General features: G+C 45.0%; 1 protein-coding gene across 1 annotated transcript in view; it reads right to left on the bottom strand.

Moving 5' to 3' along the window:
• DIS3L2 (DIS3 like 3'-5' exoribonuclease 2) overlaps positions 1-21,684 on the bottom strand; it is a 198,126-nt gene that overhangs the window by 58,414 nt on the left and 118,028 nt on the right. Inside the window, 2 exon segments of the mRNA XM_035889935.1 lie at positions 10,620-10,853; positions 16,477-16,584. Of these exon segments, the coding sequence (XP_035745828.1) occupies positions 10,620-10,853; positions 16,477-16,584 (342 nt within the window).

Raw genomic sequence — 21,684 nt, 5'->3', positions numbered from 1 at the left:
ATCCTTGGAGGTATTTAAAAGAAGGACAGATGAGGTGCTTAGGGACATGGTTTAGTGGTGGGATGGCAGGGGTAGGTTAAAGGTTGGACTCTATGATCTTAAAGGTCTTTTCCAACCAAAGCGATTCTATGATTCTATGATTCTATGATTCCTCCAGCATGGAGAATGCCAGAACTGAGGGGAGAAGAGGACTGAACAAACCCAAGAGCAAGATCACCCTGTGAGTGGGATGTTCATCCCACGGGGTTTTATACTGTTTTGCATTCTTTTAAGAAAAGACTTATCTGTCCGCTGTCTCAGCAGGTTGCAACAGCACCACATTCATGGTCTGTAAACTGATTTCAAGGAACCTGTACAAATGCTTCTTGAGAATTTGAAAAGACATGACCACAGTGCACAGGATTTCAAGGTTGGTCCCCTGGTTAAAGGCTATTTGATAGCAGCACCCTCTGGCACCATGTTAAGGATCCATCAATACACCTACTTCTTAATCCTACCTAAACATAGGAAACCAGTAACTCCCCAGCTCATTTAACCACCTAATGTTGCCCACTGGCTTATTTTAAAAAAAAAAAAAAATAACTAAAGAGCAAGGCAATGCGAGCACAGTATTAAAGACTATCAACCATCACTTTCAGTAATGTTTGAAAATAATAAAAAACAGAGAGCTGAAGTGAAAATTCAAAACCTCAAAGTAATTTCAACCATACATACACGAGAAGGGAAAAGTTTATACATGATGCAACAGAAAAAATGACTCACTTTCCAAAATGCCAAAGCCTGTTTTAGTTCATTCTGTCTTCTATACCTGCTAAACACATCACTGACAGAGAAATCATTTAACAAATTGCTTTTTTTTTTTTTTTAAATCCCATTTTAGCTATTTAAGCATTTTATTTCCTAGTATTGTGGGTCAGGTTCTACTCTACCATGCTAATCAGAAGCAAAGTGCTAGCTCAGTCAATGAGGTTTCTTCTCAGAAAAGGACAGCCTTGAGATTAAAACAGAGACCTTGAAATTGAGGTGAAACTGCAGCCTTAAAGCTAATGCAAAACCTCCTGTTGATTCACTGATTTCTCAGTCAGAGGGCTGATCTCAGCATTGCCAAAAGACACCCAATATGCTATGGCTCTGCAGTCCCCCAAGGTCAGCAGGACCAGAGGGATCAAACCCATGATGCAGCCAGTTTACTTCGATTGTCAAGGAAGGCACAAATTAAATTTCTTTTTGCATTCAGGCTAGATTTTTTTTTAAAAAAAAAAAAAACAAAAAACCAAACAGTAGTGACTGTTTGTTAGTTTGCATTTCTGTGACGGGAACAAGTTTTTCAGGTCCAGTGAAGGGAATTACCCGCAAAAAACCCTTCACGGTGATTTTGCATGGCTGGTTTCTTCCAGATGTCTGAAGCCTCTCAAACCACTCTAACCCAGCAAATTATTGAAGCTACTTTCTCACTGCCTCTTGCTTGGTTTTCAAGTGACCATCAACTTAATGGTAGCCCATCACAGATGGGCAACGCACTGTGTCCAACTCGATTGGTAACTGATTAGTACAAATGCAATATATCTGCTACCAGCCTAGACCCAAACTGGAGGATGCATTCCCTTCAGAGGGCGAAGTTTAATACTGCTGTCGGGTTTTAAGGTGCTGACAATGCAAAAACTTGTGAATACGTATCTTTGGGGAGAGATGGGTATTTGTGTCTCACGATGGGAACCGGAAGCAACAGGGTATCACAGCGTCTCCCACAACCGAACACAGCACTGCACAAAGGACCAGCATAGTCAGGGAGGAGTTCTTTCTCAAATCTCAAGCATGGACAAATCTCAGAAACAAAGTGCCACGTGGACCAACAATCTTATCTGGGGTGTCATGCCTCATGCTCCCATTTTATGCAATTACGTATTCAGGGGAAATCTACTCTCTGAATTATGCTCATATGCTTGAACAACTTCCTTATTATCATATGAAGATGTAGAGAAGGGCAAGATAAATGATCTAGACTACTAAAGACAGATTCAAAGCCACTTGCTTTCAAAACAAAACCAAGAGGTTGCTCAACAAAATGTACTCCCAATGAATCACTGCAAACTTTGGCAGGGCATATAATTTCAGGAGACGTGGGCTTGGACTTGGAATGTTTAAAGATAAACCCAAAAGTGGACTTCAGCAGGCACGGGCTTCCTCAGATGGGGCAAGAGCAGCTCCATCCTCAGCTCAGCTGCTGGGATCTTGGCTAAGGCTCTTGTAGCCTCATTTCAGAGGGCTCTGGAAACCACAGGTGCTCTCTGAGCTTCTTTGTACTTCAGCATCCGTATGCTATGGATGAGAAAAGATAAAACATCCCAGGATTCAGAAGGAATGATCATGGCCAGAAGCACCTGATAGAATGAGCTGTGGTCATGGAAAGCAAGAATTTTTCCCCTGCTCTCACTTTGGAATTGAAATGAAAAATCACAGAACTGCAATGTCGGAATCTTTCATCTACTTCCAAACGTTGTCTTTTGTCATTATACAATTAGCCTTTCTTCCATTTACTGTTAGGTGAAACAGAACTGGCTCTGACAAAGAGCTGCTACATCTTCACCTATGGCAGACTGATCACATTTGAAGTTACATCACTCAACACCCAGTGACTCCATCTAAAGAGAATGATGGATTAGCCATGCAGTCAGCTATAATTAATACTTGAAAAAAAGCCTTGTCAAGTCTCTGTTCAAATACGTGATAAACGGAATCTGAAACAACAAGAGACTTGCTGATGACGTTTGTTCATCGCCGAGGAAGAAAAACACCTTCAACTGTGGGCCAAGACTCTCGGAACAAGGGTTGCTTCCTCAGTAGAAAATGTAAAGTAAGAATTTCCTCCCAGCACTCACCCCCCATGCACCTCTACACAAACACTTGTTTTCCTGGGGTTTATCTGTCTTGCCATCGGAGACACCGAAGAACCAGTTTGTTTCTGCCTCATTGAGAACCAGTTTTTCCATCCTGAACCTCTTTCAATATAACCAGCACAAGCCACTACTTCTCTCCCTACCAACCTCAAAAACACCAGTGAGCGGCTGCTCAGCTGGGCCAAGCACTGAATTCTGTCACCTTAGCTACCAGCTTCACTTTTGGGATACATTCCATCACGTTAAGCCACCACCAGCCACAGATGCCCTCTCTTTCCCCTAGAGGTGCTATTCCACAATGTCTGAGATCCCTATGAGCAAGTGACCCCAGGCTGCCTATCACACAAGCATGGGCAAGACCCATCTGTGTCCAGCTAGTCCAGGAAACCAAGAGATGGCTATTTCATGTGTGAACTGGGAGTACCTGCAAACACCTTCAACCCTACTTGCAGGTCAGCATGTGATGACTGCCAGCTCCCCCCGTTCTACAATGGCTGATCACCAACTGGATTCAATCAATAGAAATTGCCAAGCAATTTGGAAGGTATGACGAAGTACTGCCCACTGCAACTCTGTCGTGTCCTCCTAAAGCAAGAGAGACTTCTATGGGACAGCAGCACACTGGCTTGGTCCTGGCACATATAGGCAAAGCCTGAGAATGGAAAGGACTGGGGAGAGAGACCACTTGTGAAACACACTGATTGCTTCTGCGTTGCAAAGACGTGCTGGCCACAGCTCAGCCCTTCATGCTGATGCTTGTTTCTCTGCTCTGCCCAGTAAGAATTACCTGCAGGGGAGCTGGGATAAAAAAATCTGACCTTAACCGGGCCAGCAATAAACAGCAGAAACAAAAAAGCACCAATTCTTATTCGATAGCTGTCAGTAATAAATGTGAGAGGAAGAGAATGGTCAGCTTTGGCCTAAGGAGCTGGATTTGGCCTGGGAATCAGGAAAAGGCTGTCCTGCCAGCTCTGCCACTGACTCACCGCGTGAGCTCAGGCAACGGCTTCACCTCTTCATGCCGTTCCCATCGCCTGGAAGGATGGAGCTGGCCTCCCCTCTGATAGTTGCTCTGAGGCTGGCAGACGACAGAAGCTATTGCTGTGACAGACAGCATCTCAAAATTAAAGCACAGGACCCCTTCTTTTTGGAGGATTTTCTGAGCTTGCAGTTCTATGGTAGATTGAATAAAACTCAAGGGTTAAGCTGTGTTTGTTTAAAAGAAAAACACTTGTACATGACCGGAAAACTTGAATATCTGAGGTAGTGCCTAGAATACTCCAGGAAGAATAAAGTCATAACCCACTCTTGCATTACTGATGGTAAATTAATGCCAGAGCACCACTGTGTGGGGAGCTCCTTCCCGGCCGTGTTTGCCCAGACATCTGGCTGTGGTGGCTCCCAGCACGACACTCTACAGCCGAGCCCTGCGCTCCAGCGTCCGACTCCCCCACTCCTGTTGGAGCCAGCTCGACCACTTCACCACCTGCTCCTGCTGGGACACAGCTGCTCAGCTCTAAAAGAACGATTGGGGAACGGCGGGACATGTGCGAGGACATCAATCCTACTCACACCCCTGGGAGGACGTCATTAAAATCCCAGGGCAAAATATTAGATTCTGAGGGCTTTCCACTCAAAATCCTAATTTAATCAAAGTATTTTAAAACCTACTGGCAATGCAAACATCTCCATGCAAGCAGAGAGATGCTCCGCCAACACAGACCCCCTCCATACCAGGACCCTGCAACACCTCCTTCCTGCATGTATCCTCAGTGCGTGCGCAAACTGCCCGACCCGAGACGTTAGTTGTTCCTGACGACAACGATGACATTTCTTATTTGCCTGCAAAGTACCGTGTTCCCCTGTGGTACTGTAGGGAAGACATTTCAAAAATCATTCCTACTTTGCTAATGCACCTTTGCAAATGCATTTCGGTTACTCCTGCAGGGAAGAACAGTATCCCCCAGTAGAAAGCTGTAGCTTCGGATGCTCATTTTGACGTATTAACTGGGGCAATGCAAAAGACATAAAATCCCCAAAAGAAATTAATCTCCAAATACATCCAACATCCCCCCAGCTGCTTTATGTATCACACAGTATAAGCAACTGTCCATAATGATTGTATAGCACCTGCTGTCCCCATTCTGGGTATCAGTGATGTCTCTTTAACCAGACATCAAAGAGAAGGAGCAGACAATGGTGGAATTGTGATAGGAAGCGAATAGTGAAAGCTCCTTGTCAGTCTGCATTTCCATTTATCTTACAGCACCATACATACAGCCCACCCTGCCTCTGCTGTCATGTTCATGCACTGTTGCTGTAACAGCCTCTTACGGGAGGTATCATGGCAGTTTTCAGGATTTTATAAATGGGCCTTTTTGAGTTTCTCTTGGGCCAAAACAGGTACACACCTCAACCTACCCTGAGGGAACCAAATCCGAGATGAATTTGGCACCAATGTCACACCCTAGGTGATGAGCACCAGGATTTTCTCTTTGGCCAAAACCCCAACCAAGCAATGCTCCCCGGAGAGATGCAGCCAGGAGCCAGGGGTTGGAGCAAAGCCATTTACTCCTCTCAAGGAAGATGCGTGCACTGAGAGTGTGCAGGGGTAGCACATACAGCAGCCATGGCTAGGAAACCTAAGCATCACACCAGGGAGTACTCAAGCCAGAATGGCCTTCCTGCCCCAACAGCATTTTAAGACATTAATTCAGATCATGTTCTTAGGGAAAACATAGGCGCATGCAGTTAGCTGAGGTCTATACAACATTATAGCCCTTTGCTGTCCCATCTAAACAGTTCTTCCAACGCAAAGTGCCTTCCATTCGTATACAAATATATTGTATTTTGCATACAAATACATTGTATTTTGCAAACAATGACTGTTTAACCAGGGTAGAAGCATATACTACTCCCACATAGCAAGAAGAGGAGAAGACCTGAATGCTTCCTATACAGATATGAGGCAGGAAATATGACAGAACAATTTCCCATAATTATTTCCAGCAATCATTCATATTGGAAAATTTTAATTGTGATAGTAATTAATCTCTGACTCCTGAGATTTCAAATTAATCGGCATTAGCAGGAGCTACTGTCTAAAAATATGCGTTTCTGTCCTATCCCATTAACCACAACTATATACGAAATTTCCCAACATACAATGGCACATCCTGCACGTACAATGCCCTTCTTCCTCCTTGTTTTCCCTGAGTGGATGCCTTGAGTCAACTTTCTCAGAGCTGTTTGCGTCAAGTAGACAGAGTCAATTCTGAGTGCTTCAAAAACTATACAGAGCTGGTTAATATATATCCAGTATGCCATATACCTGGGTGTTTTGGAGCTGGTATTCTACACACATTCTGGTATTTGGAGTCTGTGTGCTTGTTTTCCCCATCTTTCCTGCAGCAGCAATACTCTATTACTCCAGGAGTCCCACCAACCTTAATTAAACAAAGCTATTCTCAAAGATCCTGTATTTCCTTATCGCCAGCAGCCACTTGGACAGGACCATAGGTAAGGTCACCAGCATGGTGCAGAGGTACAACAATATAATTTTAAATATCTTTAAGTTATTCAAAACAATAGAGACCCAAAGGTTAAAGCAACCCTTGCTCAGACGACGAGACAGCAGGCAGAGTACACAGGCTGAGAGCAAGCAGAAGTGAGATGATTTCGCTAGCAATTCAACCCTTAAATTTGCGTAACATCCTCATCTTTGCCATTTTAATCCTTTTTTCCTTCCCTCTTCGCACACACCTGCAAAGCTGAATGTCTGTCGCACAGAAAACAAGGAGGGAAGCTATTCTAGCAAACAATTCCATGCCATTAACCCGTCTAAGGCAAATGCACTTTGGGTTGTTCTCACAATGAACTTTGGTCAATGCCAACATTTTAAGCACCCAGGTGTAAGTGCGCTGGCAAGGGCAGAGTCACTGGCACAACAAAAGCCACTGCTCAGCTCACAGACAGTTGTCATAGAGACAGATCAGCATCCTGGTGTATTCTCATTTTAAATACGCACAGAAATCCTTTTTAACCTGTCTTCTTGTAGGCATCTGTCCTCATGATTCATTTATAAACTGCTGAGGCCAAAAAGAGAACCATTTATCAGCAGGTCTCCTCTAGGCAGGCTTGAGCTAAGGAGCTTTTCTGCAAACTTGATGGTTTTTGTTGAAAGCAAGTTTCTATGTGATTCTCTGGCTAGTGTTTCTAAAAGCTGTGGTTTGGGGCAGTGATCCAGCTTCAGAGTAACTTGGCCAGGAAAAAAAAAAGGAAAGTTGTGGGTTGTGCTCACTTTGGTTTTTAAACCAGGTCAGATCCCTGCTCCAATTTATAGTGCGGGTGCACCAAGAGCTGCGAGAGGACAGCACAGGGGTGGCATTTCATGGTCCTGGGCAGGAAGGAGGCGGGGGGTGGGGGGGGTGGGGAAGACAATATTGTAAATATCTGAACACTTTTTCTCAAAGCCACAGCACAAGGCACTTCTTGCCTTTACATCTAAAAGCTGCAGCTCCAAATGAGAAGGAAAAGAAATACATTAATCTCTGTCTGTGTGGACAAAGTTTCGTAAGCTCCTTAACCGCTGAAGGTGCAAAGACTTTAAACCTCTGAAACTCAGTGCTTAGCTGCCTTCTGGAGCTAGGAAGCTGGCAGGCAGCACAGGGAAACATATTTTAGGGAAAAAGCCCCAGAAGGGGCCTATGGGGACAGCAAGAGCCCGCGGAGTGACAGATGCGTGGCTCTGGTTGCAAAGATGGTCCTCACCCAAGGTCGAAGGCAGCAGGATTCCCCTACAGATGTCTGCAGAGGCATGAAAGGAACTGGAGGAAAAGAGTGGCAGGTACGTAGGTTGCCACAGCCAGGACCAAACTGAGGCAGGAATTCAAAATTACACAGCCCCAAAGAGACACATGTACTGACACTGAATCCACAAATTCTTCAAGACCCTGGCCAACCAATATTTCTGCCATTATAAAGATACACCCATGAATGGCTTAATTTGAGAGACGTTCTTAGTTTTGGAGAATAAATCCCAAATTATATGGATGCTATGGGGGAGATTGATATCATTCCAAAGGGTAAACTGAAGCTGGCCAGCCCAAGGCCACCACAGCCAGTGGCAAAACAGGATGGGAGATTCTTCCCCCAATGATTTTCTTAATACCAACAGGAAGCACCAGAGCACGTCACACTGCCAGGGTGGTAGTAAGCAAAAAAAAGTCATCAGTGTTCCATCAGGAATGACCCTAAGGTAGAAACTCTCAAACACAATGCAATGTATAGGAAGAGGGCTCACATCCCTTGGAAAAAAAAGCACAAAAGTCATCCATGCCCAGCCATCCCCTCCCTTAAGACTGTGGGATGATCATTTCCTTCATTCACATATTTATTTGGAATCTGATAATTCATTGCCCCTAGTTTCCTGCTGGATTGTCTTCCATTGTTCAGCCTTTACATTACTCAACAGGAAATCAGTGAGAGGTCCAGTGATTAGAAAGGTGTGTTCCCCATTTGGACCCACCCTTGCTTGCTCGGTGCTGGAAGTCGGACCCAGCACACAACTGCGCCCATGGGAACGCAGGGAAGTGGGGGAGCAAAGGCAGAGGGACTCATCTCCTTCTATTAAAAGGTACAGATTGCTTTGTCTGGCCATACACCACTGGCCGTGTCCACACACCCATCCCTCACATAATGCTCATACCCTGGCCTTACAGTAACCACTTTCTCCATGGGCTGGAGAGGGGGTATTTATGAAAACGCAACTACCAAGGCAGTACTTTAAAAGAGTAAGCATGATGAAAGTGTCCCTTGAACTAAAATACACTTCCTTCTCCAAGACCATTACTTTTGCTCTGACACTCTTGCCAGAGGAGAAAGATTCAGCATGGCATGAAGTGCCACTTGTGAGATATAATTCAGTTTATCATGATGGTTAGGAACTAGGCTGAGTAGGAACCAGTCCTCTCTGGTGCCCTTAGCAGTGGCTTTTAACCCTGATCTCACAAATGATGCTCCAATACGTTCTCTTTAACAGCTCCTCTATAATGGCACAGAGCAAAACAAAACACTGCTAATCTTCTATGGGGTATCACTGGAACAGGATGCTTCCCTTGCCAAACCCTCCCATTGAAAATGTCACCGCTGTTTTAAAACACACTTTCCCTGAGGTTAGTTTGATAACAGGTACTCAACTCAGGCACACGTGATGACCGCTCAGCACTACACTGTATGACTTGTGTAATGCAGCTCCCAGTCACTGTCGACTGTTGTTCAAACCCAGACATCTCCAAGGCTTCCCAGCTGGCTCATCAAGTGCAAAGGTTGGGGTGTTTTATGTTTCTCTAGCATTAGCCATTGTACAATGAACCTCAGAGGGAAACCTCTGTTCCAAAAGAGGTTTAAGCAAACTCTGCAGGACTTCAAAGTGGGAGTCTGATTTCCAAAAATTATTTGAATACAATTTTAAGAATTATTATTGCCTTTGAGCAAGGAAGGACATTGAGGAAACGCCCTTGCTCCAGGCTCACTTATGTGCACCTAAACCAGTCCTTTAAGTCCCCCTACAACAGATGTAGGCAAGAGAGCCTTAGACACCATGGTTCCTACACCAGAAATTTTATGCTGAAGTGTAACCCCAATCTCCTCTACTGAAATTCAAGATACAGATGTCTCATCTGTCCATCTTAGACACGGGGAACAGAACATTGCCTCCTCTTCCCAGTTTTTCCAGGCTAAGCCGTGTGCTCTGATGGGGAAGGTTGCAGATTACAGACTCCACAATGATTTCTCTAAAATTAAGACTTTCCTGCAACTGGAGACACCACCACAACGCTGAGTAAAATGGAAGGGTTACAACATACCTCTTACATACAATAGTCCTATTTACACATCTCAGTACACTAGCTTCTTTCTCAGCAATATCCCTAGGTTGACTCATGCTCATTTTGCAAAATGAAACAATGGAGCTTCCTTATATTAAGAGATTATTTTGTCTCATGCTCAGGAAGGCCACCGGATTCTATCAGTTACTGGAACCTCCTACCCACAAAAACTGTCAGAAGCCACCTCAGAGCAGCTGAACCTCAAATGCAAAAGTATTTTTGCTGTGATAGTCTAAGATACATGGATCTACTTGTAAAACAGATATCACACATACCACAACGGATACAAGATTATTTAAATCACCCCAGACAGAAAACCTTCTCACTAGCATTTCTTTCTCTGAAACACACCCAACACTTATAACTATTAGCTGAGATAACATTTAGTCATTTTCCCTGTCCAGAGAACTGCTATAAAAGCTGTGGAAAACGTGAGTATCGCAAGCACAGAAATAAATGTGGAGGACGAGCCTTTCATAGTGAAATGTGCACTAAAGATATCTGAATTGCTTGGTAATGAACGACACCATCATGATTTGTTTCACTGTGTAAGTTACTTACCTAATCCACCAGGGTTTTACAATTTTGACAAATGTTGGAAAATGGATCACTCCTTAAAAACCAGGAACTTTTCTCTTTTGATCCTACTTTACTTCATGCTTTTCATACATAACTTGATGCTGCTTTTAAGATTATATTGGCACACAAATCTGCCCTTCTATTCCAGCCTGACTTTCCCCTTTGGGTTTTAGACTGATCAAGAAATCCTTAGGGAATACAACATGAAACTGCTTCACTGGAGTGGGACCCCCTTACAGGGGCTGGATTTACTCACCTGGTCTAAGCGCAGAGCACCATCGATGAAACGCTGTTTGCGGAGGTGCTGAGCGATTCGATGCAGGTTCAGCACAGCTTGCTGGATCTCAGCTATTGAGTGTTGAGGGGAGACAGGGGGAAGTTCTTCAGGTGAGAACACCTTCCCAGGGCTTTCAATCATACTCTGTGCATGGTCGTAGCTCAGCTTCACACAGGAGCAGATGACTGTCCGCCCAAACCATTCATCAAGGATCTGCAAAATTAGAAAGCATAAATAGATCTGAGGACTGATTCTTCCAGTGCACAAAAGCTCGGGAAGTTGTACAAACACTGGAAGAAATGACAGCAGATCTCATCACTGACTGAGCTTCAAATGAAGATCTTCTCATACTGAGGCCACCAGAAGGCCTTTTGCCCATATTGATTCTCTAACATCTAATAACGTGTATGTGCATAATAAAGTATTTCCATCACATGGACCTCTCTCCTCTACCTGATTTCCTTCTTTCATAGAGCTCATAAGAGCTACAGCCCAGCTGGGAGGTAAAATCAGTCAGTTGACTCAAAGGTTACTGGGTACAGGGGTGGCAACAAGCAGATACACATGAGCAAAGGAGGATCTCCTACCTAAAACACGGCAGATTGCATTCACCTCTTCAATTAATATGTGGCCAGTGGGGCACCAGGGGCTGGCCCTAAAATACTCCGTTTTCAGAATGTCTGACCAGCACTTCTGAAAGTGCCTGAGTAGGACCTTGGTGGGTCTGGAGGAGAAATAGCCGGTCACTGACCCCTTGTTTCTCTGATCGTGCCTATGGTCCTAAGTCCAAACTCAAGGCAGGAACCTTTCCGAGCTTCCAAACTATGCTGGAATCTAGAGGAAAATAATCTATAAGTCACCTATAAAATTATTTTATTTTAAATGAGAAGCCACTCCCATTTTAAACTCTGTAACAGAATACCAATGTAGAAGTAGCAATTCAGAATTATTTCTTAAAGCAGAAAGGAAAACCTATTTTCAGCCAAAATATATAAGAGAGTCCAAAAGCTCATCAAGCCAGTGAGAAAGCACAGGGGGACAAAGGCCAGAAGGCTCTTCAGAAAAGTCAAGAGCATCAGCACGAGGGCTCTGGAGATGGATGTGGTCTATGATAAAACATTCAAAGCACAAGGGCTCAGAGAATGAATGGAGAATTGTAATTCTGCCTTAGCTACAAGTGCCACCTCACCCTTTCGTCAGCACAACAGGACAAGGTAAATTCTGCAAGTGACGGCGTCCAGGGACAACAGCCAGCTCGCTCTGTGACAGACTCATCAAGGACATTGCTTCAGAAAGGCAAACACTCTTTTTAACAGGAACGGATTGATCCCCAAGATGCCTTTGCTGCCTTCGTCCCTTATGCCCCACAGAACATACGTGCAATATAACTCGGCAGCTCAGAGCTCTGAAAGTCACAGTGCATTTAAACTCATTTCTAATTAGAAAGTGTCCTAAATAGCAGAGATGCAGCAAGTGATGTCTGGCAATGTAAAGTGCTCTCACCCTTGGCTCATGGTTAACCTGTGTGTGCCACTTTCTCTATGCCAAAGAGAATGAAAGGAAGAGAAGGTCACAAAGCTGGAGAGAGATGCTGTGACAGTGCTGGCAGCACTTGCTCTGCAATCCACTGCATCCCGTTACACGTGGTTCAGCTTCTTGTGGTGACGGGGGATCCATATCTGGTAGGTCAACAACATCAACAACATCTGCTGGACCCAGAAACCCTCCTGATATTAAGAAAGCACTATCTCTGGTGTGGAAGAGGCTGCACTGTTCTTTAAATGATCCACTTCCAGAAAGTTGAAGACTATTAGCCGGTTGGCGATAGAGATACTTCAGACTTCAGTAAGACATGGATGATACTCAGGCACCAAGAAGGTGGTGTTGCTTGTTGAGATGGTCCGGCAGCAAGGCCGAGCAGCCTTCATTTCGGCTGAGCATGTCCACAGACTCTCCAGTTGTAATATGCAGCTCTTTCAACTTGCTCTTCAAACGTTTTCAGACACTACTTCTATTTCTCTGTAGTTCCTTCATCTCCAGCTATTAATTTCTGCATCAAAGGTCATTATCAATTCTGGCCCTCGCTGTTATATTATCCCACACTAGATATTTTGTATTTGGAAAGCACTCTCATTTTGCTCTATAAAGTAGGTGAGTCAATTCCATCATGTACATGCATGTTGAAAAGGGTTAAGGACTGGGCACAAACCAGAAGGGTAATTCTGAAGCACTTTTCCCAGCCCCCAGGTTGCTGCTGAAAGCCAGCTCTGAGCCTACACGGTGCTTTCTGCCCCCAGCTTCCAAGAGCTCTCTCTGTCCCTTGCAGGAGGCAACAGACCGGATTTCCACTTTGCTGTCTGAACTTGAAGCTTTCAACAAAATCTCATTTTTCTGCTTGCTTAAAAGAGGCCAAATATTTCAGAGCTCCACTCACTTCCTTATAAGACGAGAGATGCAGCGTATTGGACCCCCAGAATATAACTAGAACATCAAATCTCAGGCAGGCTACATTCACGGCAAAGTGTCAGGACAAGCAGCCCATTACTAGCAGACATTAAACTTCTTTTATTTCTGTTTCCTCAATTCCTTTTTCTGTTCTTGGTCTCTGAAAGGCAACCAAGCAGCATGATGCAGAGCACCCAATTTCCACTCCTGCAATGGCTCTAACAGATGTAAACTGGACAGAGCAACCCTGCGAGATCTCTTATTAACATACCCAATAAAAACCTTCTCACCAAGATTGCCTGGATGCATTAAACACACGTCACGTAGACAAGGAATGGAGTTTGGATGCATCTTGCCACGTGCAGTCCAGTAATCCCTGCGTGTAGTGAGCGGAGCTGCCAGACTCAGCCTTGCTAACTTAACTCTACCCCCTGTCCAAGTATTTCCTGGAAATGCCCTCTGTCTCTGCCTTCAGCGGCCATCCAAGCAGACTTTAGGTAACCACAGCCTTGCGTCCCTGGTTTGGAAACGCCACCAGAGGAATGGGCAAGCTCCACCTCTACAGGGAAAGCCACACAAGGCTGGCTGGTCCACGTAGCAGTGGCTGATGCATGGGCAAAGCAGTGCGGAGGAGCAACATTTGGGGGTTGTGAGCTTGGACTTGGAGATTACAATGAGCCCACAAGACTGGTCTGCAAGGTCTCCCCCATCACAGCAAACCTGGTGCAGTCAGACACCAGACAGAGTATCTGAGACATTTCTAGGGTTATGTTAAGGCTTCCCCCAGCTCTGGCTGCTTTTGAGAAAAAGCTGTGGTCCCCAGCACATCAAGTGATGGTAGTCAGCATGGCTCAGCTGAAACCCTCCCATTAGCACAGTCCCTGGTGCTGCAGGACGCTTTGAGGGTGTGACATGGCTGTGCAGGAGGATGAGGACTTTCTCCACACAAGGTAGTGTCCATATCACATCCTGGCTGATGACAACAGTTTTGAGCCTGGAAGACACATTGTTTGTATAGGTTGTTTCAGACTGAAGCAATTTCTTTTCCTCACTGGTAGAAGGAACCAGCAGAGCTGTGCTTCAAACATCAGCAGGCAATAACTTAAAAAGGAGAGTTGCATCGTTTGTTTTCAAATATCTTTCTGTTGACTGCATCTGAACAAGAACGTGCCACATTGTTCCTATAAACGCCCAGCTCTCGTTCTGAAGAACAGCACAGATGCAACAATATGGTGAACGCCTCTGCCCTTGGAAAGTCATCTCAGATACATCATGTCACACTATCCCACTGGAGTCCATGGAGCCATGTGGAGTGCTGCTCAGGCAACATTATGTTACACTGATGGAAAACTAAAAGATAAAAAACTCCAGAACCCAAAAGCAACAGAAACAAGAAAGTGCCTGTCTCCCAGAAAGGGCTGACCCTGGCACCATTTTTTCTAAAAGAAACAAGAATTAAAAACCCCAACAACTTATCAATAGTCTCATTCAAGTGAGGAATCTGCGTGGCTTTTCCTTGGGAGATGCATTAGCTCCAGACTTGTTTGCTTTGGAGCAGTAACAGGGGGAGCTCAGAGCAGCTCTCACCTCTAGTAGTGCTGTTGGGCTCCACTTTGCAAGCTCAAGGTCACAATTCTACTGTGCATACAGGGTGCAATGAAGTGCTCTTCAGCCTCAGATGTCCCTCGCTGAGGAATGTCCTGTTCTCAATGTCAGCATTCTCATGGCTCTCCACCACCGGCTGAGGTTCAAAGGCCATGTTGGGGGCCTTTGACTCACCTCCCTTTCACCCAGCAAAGCCTGGGAGAGCATGTGATCCTGTTTAGACTGAGATGAGCCCATAGTAACACCTACCTCGAAATCCAGGAGACACATTCCATCCCAACTCACAGATAAGCTCTTACAAGAATGCCCTGCTGGGCAAAAGCCCTACAACCACTTTTCCTCTTGGAAGGAGTAAATTCTTCTCCAGCCTTCACCTGATATTCAAATCAAGTGACCTCGATTAAGACTGTAGTCCTGAACGGACTCCTGGGAGAAACCAGTTTGGTGAGATGGCCGTAGGCCATCTGCTTTCCAAGGGGCAGCGTGGTCATGGCCCAGATCACTGCTCCCACAGAGATCAGCTCCCCGAGCAAGCACAAGGCAGATGCCGCAGCTCTTCTATTTTCTCACTGGCCAGACAGGGTTGGTCTGAACACTGTTTGAAAAGCAAGTAACGTATATATTGCAGGGGACAAGAGACAAGATTTAATTAAAAGCTTATTTTAATTAAGACTTGACTATTAGCTGTTCAAAGACCACTCAGAGTCAATAAAAGGCCCACCAAGTAGCTACTATTAGGAGGTCCCATAAGTAATCATGCTGTTGCTATAGGAAGTGGAACGCTTTTCAGAGCAAACAAATAAAACCTATCTCAGTGCCAGAGCAGGGACTTGCTGAAGAAATACAGATACAGGGCTGCAACTATATTTTGCTAAAGCACAAAATAAGATTCAGTATCCTTTAGAGCAGCATGGACAATAAAAAGGAAATAAAGTTAATCCTTGTGAAAAATTACCAAATTGGCACAAGAAATACTCTCCACAGAGTTGTGCATGAGCACAACACAGGTTAAAAAAAAAATAATTCTGAGTACAAAAAGTGTACTTCACATGGACTGAAGAGTCCTCTGGCAGTGGCAGTCTTTAGCCCTCCTCAATTAGTGAGGGGACCCTATGATCACCAAAAAGGAGATTGTTAGTGTTACAAAGTGTGTGGGAGAGGAACAGGGAGTGAAATGAAGACCTCAGGAGAGCTGGCAGGCAGGTGAAGGCAGCTCGCTGCACTGATAGCCTCCACAACTGCTCCCTGGCAATAACACATGCAGAGGATAGAGCCATTCCTTTGCCGAAGAGCTATTGTGCTTTATTTGGATCGATGTCATCTGCAGCTCTGAAGAATGAAAGTCTGTTTACCAGAGAGGCCACAGAGGGATCCTGCCCTCATCCTCTGCATTGCACAACTGTCTATGAGCACAAGGCAGGCCTGGAGTAAGGGGGGAACATCTTGTCCCACCCAAAGCATTAGCTGTGATCTGCTGCCAGAGGCAAGGCATTAAATGGATGGGTGACCTGGCAAGGAGCAGAAAATCCTCCATTTCTGAGATTCATAGCAATATCCTTCCTTTTCGCACCATTTTGTGAGATTATTCCAGTTGGAAGTTCCACAGTATCTTACTGGTAAAACAAGATACAGAGACAGTCCTACAACCTCCAGTATTGTTCACCAAGTACTGCGCTATCCGTCTGGGTGTTAAGGGATGGCATTTTTACCACTCTTTTTGCAAGAGTAGGGTCTGGGCACCGAGGAAGGACTGATTAGCAGGATGACTGCCTACTGCTTGAGGTACCTTGCCTTCTGGAGTCACTTTCCACATCACAGAGAACGTCAGCCTATCTCGCATGGGATTGAGACTGCATAACTCCTCACAGAGCAGCTTGGGAAGCATCGGGATCACCTGGAAGAGAAAAGGAGAGTACCTCAGTGAGATATGGGTTTTTAGTACAGACCTGTCTGTGGCCAAGCTTCCCTGACCAGCGGGTAAAAGAGAAGCTCAACAACGCACATAAGAATAAAATGCATTAAACCTTCAGGATCACGTTCATTGTGGCAGGACTGGCTATGTCTCTGGGACGCATCACCCATGCCAGAGCTATGTTCCATGGCAAACAGCATGCCGGCACAGAATGAGTAAGAAAACCAAATCCTCTGAAAGGAGAGGAGGTCAGACACCAACACTCACATCAGCCCTGTCCCTCAATGAGACCAGAGGGAGCTGTCAGTCTCCCACTGGGAAATCATCCCCGGCACTCCCCTCTGAGGTATGGATCAAGCACCATGGCGCATCCTGCACGCTCAGTTATACAAACACTTCACTCTGCAGCTTTTAAGGTCATATTTGTTCTGTATTCCACTTCTTTCCTACTGCCATTTTGACACTGGGAAGAATGAGGAAGGCTCAGCACATCAGGAAACTTGATGTTGAAGAAACGTGGTTCTGGCAGTCAGGAGCTGAAGAGCTTTGATTTGGGAACTGCGTCTCTTGCTTTGCCACTGAAGATTCTGTAACCAGGCAAGTAATGCAAGTCTGCTCCCTGCAAAGCATAAATGAAACTTCTTCCAAGCATCACAGGAGCAATGCATGGCTTTAATAATAAAAACTGAGCCATGCTTTGTAGGACAGACAGGAACGTGTAGATGTTGGCGAGCTAAACAACAGCACCTGTTTTATGACTGTTGAACATGGTGTTTGCAAACAGAGGGAGAACAATTATTATTTTACTATACTCTGTTTGAACAAAATGTTAGCCAAGAGAAATTTCTGGCAGGGATTTTTTAACCTGTGTCATAATTCCTTACAACTAATCAATATTTCTGCTGCTGAACACTGAATTACCAAGCCATGAATTACTCACCTGACTACAGCAACAAAGCAAAAGTTTTGGAGCATATTCACTCTAAAGCAAACCTGAGCAGGTCCAAGTGTTTCTACCATCCCTGAGTTATTTCCCAGGTGAAGTCTGCAGTAAAGATAATATTTAGGAGCTGTTTAATGAAGCAAACCTCATTATTAGAGTTTCACATTCTTATTTCCCTTCTCATTATTCAGCTTTGCGAAGAAGCAGTAACTGCCCTCAAAGAAGAACCACGTTACTCCTCTCATTTATTTTGAGTGGCAATGTGGGCTGGTGCATTCCCAGAGAGAAATGCTCTACTGGTTGCCATAAAGTATTTTAGCTATTTAATTAAGTTTCTATTTTGATTGCTCTGTGTACCGCCCTGTAAATATAGGACCAGGAGCAAGCCAACTGGCATGCAAACCCCAGTCCACACTCTGTGACACTGATGTGGTGATTTCGGAGATAACTTTTTCTACCGGGATGCCAGGGGAACAATTGTTCTTCAAAACAGTAAGAAAAAAAGCTAGTCTCAGACATCGATTTTCTCCTCAAGCACGCACACTTTGTATTTACCTTTTGCTTTGAAGGAAAGACTCTTAAAATATTTAATCACATTTGTGGTTTGGCACCAGGCGATGGCTATAAATCCATTCTAATTGCAGTGCCTATTAATGCCAAAAGGTTAACTGTATGGTCTTACTGTCAAGGAGTCACTTGCAACATGAATCAGCAAGACTGGTTCGGCTGGAAGGTCACAAGGGAATGGATTACGATAAGCTGTTTCCCGCAACACAAAAGGCCGTCAACTCTGTTATTCCAGTTGTGAACAGTACATTAACAATACTGGTACATTCATAACTCACAGATCCAGTACGTGAGCTCTGCCATGCTGCCTGGAAGGACCCACACCACAATGTTATAAATTTAGCATAAGCGGTGCCAACCCATACCAGAAAGGAGAGAAAATTGCTTTATAGACTATCGGAAATCCCTGCCTGCCTAAGATCACCCATGACCACTGTGAGACCCTGAAGTTCAGGTTGCAGTGAACAAAGTGCTAATAATTTAATAAAAGCTCCCATGCCCTTTTTCACCCAAGTTATTCGGCCAGTTACTAGCTTTCCTCTCTCTCCCCCCGCTCCGTGATTGATTCTCCAATAATGGTCTGTACTTACTGAATATTTTTGTGCCTTAGCGCATCCTCTTGCCCTTCACATCTCCTGAAGCAATAACAGTCTGCTAGAAAAATGCCTATGTGAAACATGAAAGCACATTCACGAAGAATAGCCTGAATGGAACAACAGGATGCTTGTTTTAAGTGTACTTGAGCAGGATTAATATCCGATTCAAGAGGCTATAATTCTATGGAAGGGCTTTCAATGATGTGAAACACAAGCAAAGCTTTAACTCAGATCATAATTACAGCACTAAACATTCACCAAGCAATTAGCTGTAACAAACCTACTGTTAAACAGGGAAGCATCAACCCGCATTACCCTTGTTTTACAGGAGAGAAACTTTAGGCAAAGTAACTTAACCCAAGCCACGGAGGAAGAAGCCTCACAGGAGAGCAAGAATTCAATCAATCTTTTCCTGGGCTCAGCATATACATACATAACATAAGACAATGTGACCTTGCGTTGAAGGTATTTCAATTTTATCTGCCTCACTGAATTAAAAGAAGAAACCTGTTTTCAACATCACGACAGTCTTGGCTAACTGCCTTCCTCTGCTTTAACTTCACGATTCCTCTTCACACTCCACACAGAGAATAAACCAACTGCCACAAAGCACAGAAGTTTAAGTGATAAATACACGTTTCCTTTTTCCTTAACATTATACAGTAACAGGCTGAAAGGATTCTTAGTAGTTGCAAGGCCAGCATTTAACATACAAAGATGTGACAATTGTGTCACACTCAGAGATGCTTCAGGAGTTATCCCAGGGGCTGCCCAGAAGGAACTCTTGAAATAGGATTATCTCCATCTCTTTCTGAAGGAGACACAGGATGAGAGGAGATTTCCCTAAGTACGTCTTTAATGCCCAGATTTGCAAAATATCAGGGTTGCATAGCATTGCCTCAAATAATCCAGAGGTTGCCCGGCATCTTTTAAATGCTTTGCCCTTCCCGTGACTGCCTGCCAAGAGACGGCGGTGTCTGCCAGCTGCCCTGTGGAGTGCCACGGCACACAGGAATCCAGCTAGCTGAAACCCTGCCGAGGGATATCGCCTCCAGCATGAAGTGGTTTCCTTAGCAAATTGCTAAGGATGTGCCTGTGTTGGAGATCACATCGTTCAGTTTGATTTTACTGCAGGTGGAAATAAAGTCACCTGGGCGTATACAGGGATCATAAAGCTGGAACATGGGGGTGCATAAATGTAGCTGAATCTAGAAATGCAGTTGGAGAGACCCAGCAGGGCTAGGGGAAAAAACTTTCACAATGAAGAAAAGGACCTATGCCCCCCCAGAAAAGCCTTTCTAATGAATGTATCATAGAAACCAGGGCTGAAGAAAGGCTTGGGTGGTGAGAGCTTGTCTGGTTTTCATCTCCCTCTATCAGTCAGATTAATAAAAGCCTTAATTTCTCCCCCCAAGCCTAGCCCAAGAGATACTGGAAAGGGCACTTCAATAAAAGCCTTAATTTCTCCCCCCAAGCCTAGCAGGGCCCAAGAGATACTGGAAAGGGCACTTTGAGTGAAAGGCTGATATCCACAATGCTTGCAGCTGTGGGTCTGCATTTCAAATCAAATTACAGACAAAGGATTTCTTTCTCCCTATTTCCAAGTCCTACATGCAAAATCTCCAGCTCTACCGTACATGGCTGGAGACAGTGCTCCAGCACCGCTCGACAGCCCTCCCTCCACGCTATCGGCTCTCCCCAAAGGCAGCCATGCGTCCCGGCACACCAAAGCCATAGGCAGCAAGGGGAAACCAGAGTAAGAGAAGGCAACACCAGGGCTGCGGGGTTTCCTACACATCCTCATCCCAGGGTTATAAAACAGATGGACCCTGTAACTATGGCCGGCCACGCTGCTTAGCAGCTGGCTCCTCTGCATGGTGGAATCACTTTGGACATGGGAAGATCTAACCTCCTGCTTGTGAGAGCCCGTTGTTTTGTTTTGTTTTGCCTCTTTGGCTAATAAAGTGCTTCCAGAAACGAAATGCGAGTTTCCAGCCTCAGATTCAATCCTAGGAAGCCGAGCGGTGAGAGGGAGCACACACATACTGGGATGATAAAACTCCCTGTTCCCTTTAAAATCAGAAACACCTGTTGCAGCCAAGCCTGACTCACCAGCCAGGTTCAGAGTGGGCTAGCCAGGGTGGCTCTCATCAATGGACTCGCTGTAGCAGCTTTTCAAGGATCAGGAGGGGAAAATCGATCAGTCAACCAACGGGAAAAGGGAACAAACTCTGGTTCAGGATAACCCTTTATTTTCACAAAGTCATGTGGGCAGTTCTGCTCCCTTCAAACAACCCATTCTGCTGGTGTCCTGCTTTGGCTGCCCACTTGGGCTTGGTTCAGGCTGGTCACAGCCACCACTGGCTCCCAGGGTCACCCCTTCTCCCACTGCTGGACCGATGGGGAGGGATTGTAAGTTAACTGAGAGTTCCATCAGCTGCTCTCCCCAGAGGTGGGAGTAGGACACTGAGGTCCAACAACGGGGTGGGCTCAGCAAGCCTCTTGCATCCACACTAAAAGACACTCAAAGGAAATAGGCAATTTGTTTATGAGCCAAGATTTCTGCTCGAGACTTGAATCAACACTTCCATGAATTCAGATTTTGAGCAACTCATTGTTACTCAGCCTGAGATTATCAAAATAACACCCTGACAACCTGCTGGTGTCAAAAGTGAATCATAGAATCATAGAATGTTTTGGGTTGGAAGGTACCCCTAGAGGTCATCTAGTCCAACCCCCCCGCAGGAGCAGGGACACCCCTAACTAGATCAGGCTGCTCAGAGCCCCATCCAACCTGGCCTTGAATGCTTCCAGGGATGGGGCCTCCACTACCTCTCTGGGCAACCTGTTCCAGTGTTTCACCACCCTCATTGTAAAGAACTTCTTCCTTATATCTAGTCTAAACCTACCCTGGTTTAGTTTAAAACCATTACCCCTTGTCTTGTCACAGCTGGCCCTACTAAAAAGATTTTCCCC

This window comes from Egretta garzetta, unplaced genomic scaffold (assembly GCF_000687185.1).
Source record: "Egretta garzetta isolate BGI_Z169 unplaced genomic scaffold, ASM68718v1 scaffold172, whole genome shotgun sequence".
Lineage (NCBI taxonomy): Eukaryota > Metazoa > Chordata > Aves > Pelecaniformes > Ardeidae > Egretta > Egretta garzetta.
The sequence above is the reverse complement of the archived record's forward strand: the minus strand, read 5'-3'. Positions and strand labels throughout refer to the sequence as shown.